General features: G+C 42.6%; 1 protein-coding gene across 2 annotated transcripts in view; it reads right to left on the bottom strand.

Moving 5' to 3' along the window:
• Window positions 1-13503, bottom strand: part of LOC133619507 (glutathione hydrolase 7) — a 28614-nt gene that overhangs the window by 7726 nt on the left and 7385 nt on the right. For both annotated transcript variants that reach the window (XM_061980575.2, XM_061980568.1), the window contains exons 7-9: window positions 2916-2989; window positions 2652-2845; window positions 2244-2331 (exon numbers count right to left, since the gene is read on the bottom strand). In XM_061980575.2, the coding sequence (XP_061836559.1) occupies window positions 2244-2331; window positions 2652-2845; window positions 2916-2989 (356 nt within the window). The remainder of the gene's footprint in view (window positions 1-2243; window positions 2332-2651; window positions 2846-2915; window positions 2990-13503) is intronic.

Genomic DNA, 13503 nt, shown 5'->3' with positions numbered 1-13503 from the left:
TTGTGGTTTTATTGTTTATTACTCTCTCGGTTTAACAGCATACTGCCACCTCTTGTACAAGAGTGTGCAATGTAGTCTACGGAACGCCTGAAAGTACCAGTAGAATGGAAAAACAAGTTGCCTCTATATTGAAGCTATTTTCAAATATAAATCTCACAGAGATTCCTGAGACATTAAAAACTAATTTGTATACTCTAGCCTTTAAATAGACCGCTTTTTAGACGAGTCTCTCTTTTCTGCTCTGCCCCCTTGTCCTGCCCTGATAAGTTATCAGGTGACCACTTATCAGCCTCCACGGATGATATGCTAGCTGTTCCAAGTCGAGACCCAGGATGGACCACTCCTCTTTGCATCAGTTGGTGACGTCTATATAAGGGCTATATAAATAAACTTTGATTGATTGATTGATTGATTTTGAGAGATAATGAGCCCGCCAGTCACATGATCTATGACGCAGCGGTCGGAACCACAGATCCCTTCATCACCAACAACAATGAAAATCATGCAGACTTTGTGAGAGCCAACAACAATTACTTTGGGACAAATGATGATCTAGAAAATTATATTTTTGATCCTGAATATAAGGAAGGTGAGCTACAAGTTTTAAAAGCTGTGTGCTAAACAAATCCAGCTTTCATTAAACATTTAACATCATGTTATAGCAGTATTGCTAAGTGCTAAACAAGAAATACGAACTACAAACATAATAAAACAATAAAACGATCAGTCACTCTGGTCTCGCTGCGATGACAACTGACAGGATGTCCATATCTTCCCGTTTAGATGAAGAATTAATCATAATCTACACGAAGGGTTAGCAAGGAAAAGTTGCTCCCTGCAGACACCATCTTCGGTTGTGTGTGTTTGTCTCCATGTCCGAGTATAAATTGAATGTCACAGATGAACAACTTCTAGATATATGGCTAAATCCTCTTATTATCCACATGAGACACTTGTTTTATAAGAATAGAATAACAAGAATAACTTTGACGAGCCGAGACGCGATGATGCAGTAGCAAAACATCGGCCAGCTCAAAGTAAAGCAGCAGACGGCATTTAGCTGTCTGTTATCGATGTGCCACTAAAAATGTTTGTCTGTGTTAGCACTTATAATAACAACATTGCTAATATTTGGTTACTAGTCTGGTCACAATATGCATATAGACTATTGCTGGTGGGTTTTGGATGGTTATTTAGAAGGTTTTGTAGTTGAAATAGAAAATTCGCTGACTTTTTATCTATTTATTTATTTACAACTTAGAGTACATAAAAAAAGAAAAAATATATATCTAGAGCAGGGGTCCCCAAACTACGGACCCCAGCGTCCAAAATCAGGCCCGCGGGAAGTCCCAAGTATTAAAAAAAAAAAAATTCTGTCTTTTCTTATCCTCTTTGTACCGCTTGCTACTCACGGTGTCTCCTAGCCGCTCAGGCAAATCATATTGTCTAAAATGCATTTTCTCATCGATAACGTGACATCATATATACATATAAATATATATATATATATATATATATATATATATATATATATGTATGTGTGGGGGAAAAAAATCACAAGACTATTTCATCTCTCTGAGATGAAATAGTCTTGTGATTTATTTTTTTCCCCACACATACATATATTGCGCTCTACTACGGTATCGAGCACTATTTTTTGGATAACCTTATTAAGACATATATATATATATATATATATATATATATGCGGCCCCCGAGTCAAAAAGTTTGGGGACCCCTGATCTAGAGGTTGTGAATGATAGACAGCACATCTCATTCAAATGTTTGCATATCTGATAATATGGTCAGAGTGCAGTAGCGCTCCCATCGTGACGTCAATCTACGGAAATTGCCGAAGACATTCGGAGCGGAATATTTAAAATGGCCGCCTAAAATTGTGGTATTTTGTGATGTTTAAACGGTATTTTAACATACTCTGTGGCTTGTAAATACAATTGGATATAGTTTAATGGATACAATGAAACACAATTAGGCATTTAATGTCAACTTATTTTCCCCCTCTACTGGTACTTTAAAAGACAAATTAGTTTGGTTTTACAGTAATTTATTGTGAAATAAACAGTTAATTGCAGTTAAATATAACGTATCATAATTTTTACCGTCATTTGATGTAATGTTACAGTACATTTTGATTGTAGTATTTTACTTTAAAACATACTGTTAAATGCTGTGAAATCCTGGTCAGTACAGTGTACAAAATGGAGAATGAAAGGTGTGTTTACCCTGATAGTTGATGTGGGCTGGTTGCTGTAGGACAGTGCTGTAGTTACCAAAGTCATCTTCTGTGAGCACTCCACCACTTGCTTGCACCTTTGAAAAATTAGTAGTAATAACTATGCAATATACTATCACCAACAACCGAGAAATGTAATAAACATTACTAAATCAGGTCTCTCAATTTAATGTACCGGTAATCACCTATTAGCGCTAAAAAAAACTTTTACCGGTACATCAAAAAACGACGTGTTTTAAACTTTAGATAACTTTAGTTGATATGTTATATCAAACATTTTATTACAAAATCTTAAGGTTTTTTTGGTCTAATGTCTTATGACCATTAACGTGAATCCTTATGCAATCATCTTTAATCTTCATAATCATATTTCAGAGATGGATGAAATCCTTCTTACCGCAGCAGCCATTTCCTGCGTCAAGTTCCCACTGTAGAATTCCGATATCCCTCTGACTGCAACAGCATCTAAGATGCTCGCTAAATCAGGGCGTCTGCTCAGCAACCCAGAGAGTGGAGCCTGGCCATTAGGGAGGAAGAGATCCCGAAATGCAGCCGAAATGTTCTGGTCTTTAATATTAGCGAGCGCTTCAGCTAGAGATACATAATGAAAGCACATGTCAACCCTAATTTCCAACAGCGACTTAAATGCGCCACACCTTACCTAAGTCATGTGTGATATTGAATCCATTTCTGGCCACATCCGCTGCCATGGTAACCACGTCTTTCCACTGTAATCTGGGAAAGAAACGTTGACAAACATTGATATTTTTAATACACATTTTGTAAATGTCTTTTAGCTCTTTTGTCATGCAAACATAGGTTTTTGTCCTCAAAAACAGAGCTTCTGCAAGAGTAAATATTTTTTTAAACTGGCTTGACTAATTTATATATAAAACTGAGCTTTTTGGCATGTGCCATAAAAAAACGTGACATTATCACATAGGTGAAACTCAAAAAATCTGAATATTGTGTAAAAGTCCATTTATTTTTAGTAATTCAATTTCAAATGGGAAACTAATGTGTATTAAAATACAGTAGTGTAGTAGGCCTACATATTCATTAAAAACAAGTCAGCATATTTTTTAACAAGTGTATTTAATATTTATGGCCACTGTAACATTACCCACAGTTTGAACAGTAACACTGTGTTTGAATATTTAATTAAGTGAATGTTGGCATACCACTAGTTGGAGCCCGCGTACCACCACAAATTGAGAATCACTGGTCGAGAACATATTTTGCTTTATTCATAATTTAAGTATTTCTTGCCACCCTATGTTGTATATTTTTATATGAGATTTCAAGTTCATACTATCATCTATTATTACACCTAGCAATTGAGTTTATTTGACCCTTTTAATGTCTACGCTGCTATTTGTATTTGTGTTTGACTTCTGTTTATTTCAAACATGTAGACAATGTCAGCATGTTACATCACATATTATACATTTTCATTCCTTCTCTCTTACTGTTACAAAATAGCAGTATTTTAGTTTTTCTGAGATTCAAGGATAGTCTGTTTTCATCAAACCATCTCGATAAATTGTTATTTCTTCTGTTATCATTTTTATTAGCTTCTTTTTTGTGTTCTCTCTTGAACGTACGGTCTACAAATAGTACTAACTTTAAGTCCTTTGTAACTTTGAAAATGTCATTAATATAGAGATGGAACAATTTTGGTCCCAGTATTGATCCCTGGGGTACACCCAGTGTTGGGACTAACGCGTTACAAAGTAACGTGTTACTGTAACGCCATTAGTTTCGGCGGTAACTAGTAATCTAACGCGTTATTTTTTATATTCAGTAACTCAGTTACCGTTACTACATGATGCGTTACTGCGTTATTTTACGTTATTTTTTATGTAGTATCGGCTAGAAACTGAGGATCTGAGTGTGTTCTATTGCAGCGAAGCAGAGACGTGCTTCTGATTCTTCCTCTGCGCTCTCTGTGTGTGTGTGTGTGTGTCTGGGTGTGGGAAGGGGAGGGGAGGGGGGTGCGCAATACAACGTAAACCGTTGGCCAACCAAAAAGTAACCACAGAACACTATACGACTATACGGTATAGTGTTCTGCGGTTACTTTTTGGTTGGCCAAGCGGATGTGACGACAGGCTGTCCCCACTCAGATCCGCACGGACCGGGAGGGGGCGTGCCTTAAGTCCGGCTGGAAATCGGGAGAAATTTGGAGAATGGTTGTCCCAGGGAGAGGCACTGAAATTCGGGAGGGTTGGCAAGTATGAGATATTCTCACTTCTTTTCTTTTGTCGAGCACAAAGAAAAGAACATTTTAGTTAAATGTAAGTTGTGTCTTGGATCAAAGATCCCGTCTCCTGCCCAAAACAACAATTCAAATATGCCTGGTTAGGCTTTGTGTATGTCACATGTGCCTTCCTTAGGTGAAGCCAGGTTTAGAGCTATGTTGTTGATTGATTGATTGATTGAAACTTTTGTTAGTAGATTCCGTACAATTGACCACTAAATGGTAACACCCAAATAAGTTTTTTTACTTGTTTAAGTCGGGGTCCACTTAAATTGATTCATGATACAGATATATACTATCATCATAATACAGTCATCACACAAGATAATCATCAGGGTATATACATTGAATTATTTACATTATTTACAATCCGGGGTGTGGGATATGGAGGGAGGGTGGGAGGGGGTTAGGTTTGGTTGGTATCAACACTTCAGTCATCAACAATTGCATCATCAGAGAAATGGACATTGAAACAGTGTAGGACTGACTTGGTATGATATGTACAGCAAGTAGTGGACACAGAGAGAGAGATCAGAAAGTATAAGAAAAAGTGTCTACATTTGATTATTTACAATCCGAAGAGGTATTATGTGGAAGGGAGGGTGTTAGTTTAGGGTTGTAGTTGCCTGGAGGTGTTCTTTTAGTGCGGTTTTGAAGGAGGATAGAGATGCCCTTTCTTTTACACCTGTTGGGAGTGCATTCCATATTGAAGTGGCATAGAAAGAGAATGAGTTAAGACCTTTGTTAGTTCGGAATCTGGGTTTAACGTGGTTAGTGTTAGTGTTAGTGTTATTATGCTGTTTGTTACTTATGTATGTTATGTTGCAGCTATTTAAAATAGTTTTGTCAATTTGTTCTGGCCTGAAATAAATTGGCCCTTTGAAACATATCTTTGTGTGTTGTATGTAGAGCACATTGCTTAGCAGAGTTCAGTGATGCAAATGTATGTCAAGTTGATCAACAGATTGTATTATTCTCCAGTGCAATAACAATACTGAAATGAAGGCTAAAAGGGCATTAATGGGAGCTTTAAAAAAAAAAAGTAGAAGAAGTAACTAAATAGTTACTTTTCACAGTAACGCATTACTTTTTGGTGTAAGTAACTGAGTTAGTAACTGAGTTACTTTTGAAATAAAGTAACTAGTAACTGTAACTAGTTACTGGTTTTCAGTAACTAACCCAACACTGGGTACACCGTAAGATACAGTATATTTAGAGCTGCAGACGTGTTTTCGCCTAGCTGCACGTATTGCTTCCTATTGGTAAAAAACTCTCTGATGCCATTCTGTTCTAATGTGTTAATTAAGATATTATGGCTAATTGTGTCAGATGCTTTTGTTAGGTCCACAAAACCTCCAGCTGCCCACTGTTTACGATGAATTGCATTGGTGATTTCCTCCATTATTTAGATCAGTGCCATCAATGTCGAAATGCTATCTCTGTATCCATGGTTGTGGGCAAGCATTAAATGTTTGTTCATGAATGTGTCCAACCTTTTGTGAAATAATTTAATAATTTTTCAATGACTTTAGAAAATTGTCTAGGTAAGGAAACAGGTCTGTAGTTTATAAACTTGTGTTTGTCAACAGTCTTATAAATTAGTACTACCAGTACTTTGTTATTTTAATTTTGTTTGGGAATTTAACTGTTTAAAATTATAATTTGCTGATGTATGGAAATGGTACTCAGATCTCTTTAATAACCTTTTTTTTAAAATCATTTCTATATCAATTCCAATCAAATTACCTTGATTTTTCAGACTTACATGTTTTCACAATTTCCATTATTTACTGTGTCAGGTCAGTGACAAAGGATTTGGAATTTTGTCTTACAAATGTGGTCCAATATTTACAAAGTAGTTATCAAACTTTTACTTAAAGTGGAACTGAACCTAGTTTTTTTTAATTTGCCTATCGTTCACAATCATTATGGAAGACATGATGACAAATGTTTAAAAAAAAAAAGTATTCTACATATTAAATCAATGTAAATACAAAATCCGCTGTTAGGGATGGTGTTCCTGGGATTAAAGGCCTCACCTTTTCTCCTCCAAACATATTGCTGGGTATTGTGTAATTTTTGTTTCATCTGACATCACATGGACAAAGATAAGACCTTCTGGAGGAAAATTCTGTGGTCAGATGAAACATAAATTAAGCTGTTTGGCCACAATACCCAGCAATATGTTTGGAGGAGAAAAGGTGAGGCCTTTAATCCCAGGAGCAGCATGCCTACCGTCAAGCATGGTGGTGGTAGTATTATGCTCTGGGCCTGTTTTGCTGCCAATGGAACTGGTGCTTTACATAGAGTAAATGGGACAATGAAAAAGGAGGATTACCTCCAAATTATTCAGGAGAACCTAAAATCATCAGCCCGGAGGTTGGGTCTTGGGCGCAGTTGGGTCTTCCAACAGGACAATGACCCCAAACACACGTCAAAAGTGGTAAATGACTGGCTAAATCAGGCTAGAATTAAGGTTTTAGAATGGCCTTCCCGATGTCCTGACTTAAACGTGTAGACAATGCTGAAGAAACAAATCCATGTCAGAAAACCCAACAAATTTAGCTGAACTGCACCAATTTTGTCAAGAGGAGTGGTCAAAAATTCAACCAGAAGCTTTTGGATGGCTACCAAAAGCGCCTCATTGCAGTGAAACTTGCCAAAGGACATGTAACCAACTATTAACATTGCTGTATGTATACTTTTGACCCAGCAAATTTTGGTCACATTTTCAGTAGAACCATAATAAATTCATAAAAGAACCAAACTTCATGAATGTTTTTGTGACCAACAAGTATGTGCTCCAATCACTCTATCACAAAAAAATAAGAGTTGCAGAAATGATTGGAAACTCAAGACAGCCATGACATTATGTTCTTTACAAGTGTATGTAAACTTTTGACCAAGACTGTACATGCACATGCACATGCATACTAAAATCCTCCCTTGTAGCGTACCTTATGTTTGTCAGTAGAAAAAAAATTAAGTAAAAAGAGAGACTTGGCCTGGAGGAGGGCTTTGGCACGTAAATAAGACCGCCCACTAGGGATGTAACAATATAAACATTTCATATCACGGTTATTGTGAATAAAATGATCACGGTCATAATTAATATCGCGGTATTGTTGAATGAGCTCCAAAAGTAGTTATACACACACTGAAATCTTTTAACAATTTTTTTTTAAATAATTAATGAAAATAGACAGTATACTATATAGGCAGAATAAACATTAAATGTTGTTTTGGCTTGATAAGAGACATATTATTTTTATTTGCGTATTCAAAGGGGAACTGCACTTTTTTGTGGAATTTTGTTTAACAGCCTCCTCTCTGAGCTGCCACCTTAACGTGGTAGAGGAGTTTGCGTGTCCCAATGATCCTAGGAGCTATGTTGTCCGGGGGATTTATGCCCCCTGGTAGGGTCTCCCAAGACAAACTGGTCCTAGGTGAGGGATCAGACAAAGAGCGGCTCGAAGACCTCCATGAATAATAAAAAACAAGGACCCAGATTTCCCTCGCCCGGACGCGGGTCACCGGGGCCCCCCTCTGGAGCCAGGCCCGGAGGTGGGGCACGATGGCGAGCGCCTGGTGGCCGGGCCTGTCCCCATGGGGCCCGGCCGGGCACAGCCCGAAGAGGCAACGTGGGTCCCCCCTCCAATGGGCTCACCACCCATAGCAGGGGTCATAGAGGTCGGGTGCGATGTGAGCTGGGCGGAAGCCCAAGGCAGGGCACTTGGCGGTCCGATCCTCGGCTACAGAAGCTAGCTCTTGGGACGTGGAACGTCACCTCGCTGGGGGGGAAGGAGCCTGAGCTAGTGCGCGAAGTGGAGAAGTTCCGGCTAGATATAGTCGGACTCACTTCGACGCACAGCAAGGGCTCTGGAACCAGTTCTCTCGAGAGGGGCTGGACTCTCTTCCACTCTGGCGTTGCCGGCAGTGAGAGGCGACGGGCTGGGGTGGCAATTCTTGTTTCCCCCAGACTCAGAGCCTGTACGTTGGAGTTCAACCCGGTGGACGAGAGGGTAGCTTCCCTCCGCCTTCGGGTGGGGGAACGGGTCCTGACTGTGGTTTGCGCTTACGCGCCAAACCGCAGCTCAGAGTACCCACCCTTTTTGGATTCACTCGAGGGAGTACTTGAGAGTGCTCCCCCGGGTGATTCCCTCGTGCTACTGGGGGACTTCAATGCTCATGTTGGCAACGACAGTGAAACCTGGAGAGGCGTGATTGGGAAGAATGGCTGCCCGGATCTGAACCCGAGCGGTGTTTTGTTATTGGACTTTTGTGCCCGTCACAGATTGTCCATAACGAACACCATGTTCAAACATAAGGGTGTCCATATGTGCACTTGGCACCAGGACACCCTAGGCCGCAGTTCCATGATCGACTTTGTAGTTGTGTCATCGGATTTGCGGCCTCATGTTTTGGACACTCGGGTGAAGAGAGGGGCGGAGCTTTCTACCGATCACCACCTGGTGGTGAGTTGGCTGCGATGGTGGGGGAGGATGCCAGACAGACCTGGCAGGCCCAAACGCATTGTGAGGGTTTGCTGGGAACGTCTGGCAGAGTCTCCTGTCAGAGAGAGTTTCAATTCCCACCTCCGGAAGAACTTTGAACATGTCACGAGGGAGGTGCTGGACATTGAGTCCGAATGGACCATGTTCCGCGCCTCTATTGTCGAGGCGGCCGATTGGAGCTGTGGCCGCAAGGTAGTTGGTGCTTGTCGTGGCGGTAATCCTAGGACCCGTTGGTGGACACCGGCGGTGAGGGATGCCGCCAAGCTGAAGAAGGAGTCCTATCGGGTTCTTTTGGCTCATAGGACTCCTGAGGCAGCGGACAGGTACCGACAGGCCAAGCGGTGTGCGGCTTCAGCGGTCGCAGAGGCAAAAACTCGGACATGGGAGGAGTTCGGGGAAGCCATGGAAAACGACTTCCGGACGGCTTCGAAGCATTTCTGGACCACCATCCGCCGCCTCAGGAAGGGGAGGCAGTGCACTATCAACACCGTGTATGGCGGGGATGGTGTTCTGCTGACCTCGACTGCGGATGTTGTGGATCGGTGGAGGGAATACTTCGAAGACCTCCTCAATCCCACCAACACGTCTTCTTATGAGGAAGCAGTGCCTGGGGAGTCTGTGGTGGGCTCTCCTATTTCTGGGGCTGAGGTTGCTGAGGTAGTTAAAAAGCTCCTCGGTGGCAAGGCCCCAGGGGTAGATGAGATCCGCCCGGAGTTCCTTAAGGCTCTGGATGCTGTGGGGCTGTCTTGGTTGACAAGACTCTGCAGCATCGCGTGGACATCGGGGGCGGTACCTCTGGATTGGCAGACCGGGGTGGTGGTTCCTCTCTTTAAGAAGGGGAACCGGAGGGTGTGCTCTAACTATCGTGGGATCACACTCCTCAGCCTTCCCAGTAAGGTCTATTCAGGTGTACTGGAGAGGAGGCTACGCCGGATAGTCGAACCTCGGATTCAGGAGGAACAGTGTGGTTTTCGTCCTGGTCGTGGAACTGTGGACCAGCTCTATGCTCTCGGCAGGGTCCTTGAGGGTGCATGGGAGTTTGCCCAACCAGTCTACATGTGTTTTGTGGACTTGGAGACGGCATTCGACCGTGTCCCTCGGGAAGTCCTGTGGGGGGTGCTCGGAGAGTATGGGGTATCGGACTGTCTGATTGTGGCAGTCCGCTCCCTGTATGCTCAGTGCCAGAGCTTGGTCCGCATTGCCGGCAGTAAGTCGGACACGTTTCCAGTGAGGGTTGGACTCCGCCAAGGCTGCCCTTTGTCACCGATTCTGTTCATAACTTTTATGGACAGAATTTCTAGGCGCAGTCAAGGCGTTGAGGGGATCTGGTTTGGTGGCTGCAGGATTAGGTCTCTGCTTTTTGCAGATGATGTGGTCCTGATGGCTTCATCTGGCCAGGATCTTCAGCTCTCACTGGATCGGTTCGCAGCCGAGTGTGAAGTGACTGGGATGAGAATCAGCACCTCCAAGTCCGAGTCCATGGTTCTCGCCCGGAAAAGGGTGGAGTGCCATCTCCGGGTTGGGGAGGAGATCTTGCCCCAAGTGGAGGAGTTCAAGTACCTCGGAGTCTTGTTCACGAGTGAGGGAAGAGTGGATCGTGAGATCGACAGGCGGATCGGTGCGGCGTCTTCAGTAATGCGGACGCTGTATCGATCCGTTGTGGTGAAGAAGGAGCTGAGCCGGAAGGCAAAGCTCTCAATTTACCGGTCGATCTACGTTCCCATCTTCACCTATGGTCATGAGCTTTGGGTTATGACCGAAAGGACAAGATCACGGGTACAAGCGGCCGAAATGAGTTTCCTCCGCCGGGTGGCGGGGCTCTCCCTTAGAGATAGGGTGAGAAGCTCTGCCATCCGGGGGGAGCTCAAAGTAAAGCCGCTGCTCCTCCACATCGAGAGGAGCCAGATGAGGGGGTTCGGGCATCTGGTCAGGATGCCACCCGAACGCCTCCCTAGGGAGGTGTTTAGGGCACGTCCGACCGGTAGGAGGCCGCGGGGAAGACCCAGGACACGTTGGGAAGACTGTGTCTCCCGGCTGGCCTGGGAACGCCTCGGGGTCCCACAGGAAGAGCTGGACGAAGTGGCTGGGGAGAGGGAAGTCTGGGCTTCCCTGCTCAGGCTGCTGCCCCCGCGACCCGACCTCGGATAAGCGGAAGAAGATGGATGGATGGATGGATTTGTTTAACAGCCACAATCCTTATGAGAGATAAGAACACACGTCTTGTCTATGAATGTTCTCATTCATCCAGGTCGTTGTAATCTCAGGGCATTCAATCGATCGCAACTGGACAGTTTGGTTAGAAGATGTTTTGCCTCTCATCAGAGTATGCTTCATCAGTTTGTGCTCATAGACTTAGATTGGTCAGATTTAATCCAGCGGCTGGTGCCAAAACCCCAATTATTTATACTCCAAAATCAGGTGGGTGTGCCTGGGAAAGGATTGTTTCGCCCTATCGTAGTGAGAAAAACAACTGTTTTGATGCAAACGAGCAATCCTACAGTCAAAGCCAAACGACAGTTGTTGAAGTGTAATTTTCCCTCGCTAGCAGTATTGAACGATCGCTGTGGATCGACTACTACCGGTCCAAAATAGTTGGAATCCCCCATGTTAGAATTCCATTCAGTTGTAAACAAATGGCATTCTGGTCACCTTCTGTGACCAAAGCATGAACTGATGAAACATACTGAGGTATTGGCACAAGCCACGAGACTAAATGTGACCAATCTTCCTCTATGAGCATGAACTGATGAAGCCTACTCGGATGAGAGGCGAAACATCTTCTAACCAAACAGTCCAGTTGCGATCGAGTGAATGCTCTGAGAACACATATTTTTTTTTAGGATTCTGATGACCAAAAAAAACGCTTGCAAGATGCGGCTAATGCGAGTCACCATTATAGACTTCAAATTGTTGGCGCAAACGGAAGCCGAGAGAGTCAGGACTAGCGTGACGTGATGCTGCAAATGTGGTGCTTGAAGCAAAGCTATGGCAACAGAAATTAATTGCTTACCCAAAATTAACAGGGAAAAAACTTCCCTGGCCAGCTTGACCAAACGGACAACTAGTCATCGAGTAAGTCATTACAATAATACAGTATTTTTCGGATTATAATTCACAGTTTTTTTCATAGTTTGGCCGTGGGTGCGACATATACTCCGGAGCGATTTATGTGTGAAATTATTAACACATTACCGTAAAATATCAAATAATATTATTTATCTTATTCGCGTAAGAGACGAAGCAAATGGCAGCAATCTTCACACACACATCAGTAATCGTCACTCACACGTCAACCAATAAGAATTCAGCGGGGGAGGGTCATGGCAGAAGTGCATTGTGGGTCATGGGATGCTAACTGCTATATGCTATATGCTACTGCCGTAGCTATTAAAATGGATCACATCAACATTGGCAGTAACTTATAAAAACTGAGAAGGGCTAAACTAAAATGGCACCAAAAAGGAAATCATATACTGCAGATTACAAGCTGGACGCAGTGAAATATGCAGTAGAGAACGGCAATCGAGCAGCAGAAAGAAAGGACATACCAGAGGCGACACCGGGGAGGAAGATTTCATCAGATTTAGCGATCTGGAGTGACAGATTGTTTGGTAAACGTTCTATATGTTATAGTTATTTGAATGACTCTTGCCATGATGTGGTGCGTTAACATACCAGGCACGTTCTCAGTTGGTCATTTGTGCGTCATATGGCGTACACTTATTCAGGTTGTTGTTCACTATTCTTTATTTATTTTAAATTGCCTTTCAAATATCTATTCTTGGTGTTGGATTGTATCAAATAAATTTCCCCCAAAAATGCGATTTACACTCCAGTGTGAAGTATATATGTTTTTTTCCTTCTTTATTGTGCATTTTCGGCCGGTGCGACGTATACTCCGGAGCGATTTATAGTCCAAAAAATACGGTAGTCAAGATAAATGCAGCACATCAAAATAATTCATTTTATTTATATAGCGCTTTTAAAAGGCACTCAAACACACTTACACAATAATCAAAATAAAACATGATTATATATATAAAAGCACATACAGTATAATAATAAAACAACCAGTAAAAATAAAATGTTCAAATTGAAAAATAACTTTGTTATGAGATGGTATGTCCAGTTCTAAAAGCAATTTTGAAAAGGTGGGTTTTTAATAGTCTTTTGAACATTGTGGGATTATGACATGAACGGATGGAAAGGGGATGAGCGTTCCAGAGGGTGGGGGCAGCGATGGAGAAGGCACGGTCCCCCCAGGTTTGGTGCTGGGTTCTATGAGGAGGGGACAGCGGGGCATTGTTGGTGGAACGCAGGTTTCTAACAGGTATGTGAGGGGTGAGGAAGTCAGAGAGGTAGAACGGGGCCATGCTGTGGAGGGCTTTATGGGTGCTATGCGTGTTATTACAACTACATACACTGTCGAGCTCGCTGTGCACACACAAAATATGAAATGTGGGCTTTACACATAC

This window comes from Nerophis lumbriciformis, linkage group LG01, assembly GCF_033978685.3.
Source record: "Nerophis lumbriciformis linkage group LG01, RoL_Nlum_v2.1, whole genome shotgun sequence".
Lineage (NCBI taxonomy): Eukaryota > Metazoa > Chordata > Actinopteri > Syngnathiformes > Syngnathidae > Nerophis > Nerophis lumbriciformis.
This window is presented reverse-complemented; position numbering and strand designations above follow the sequence as displayed.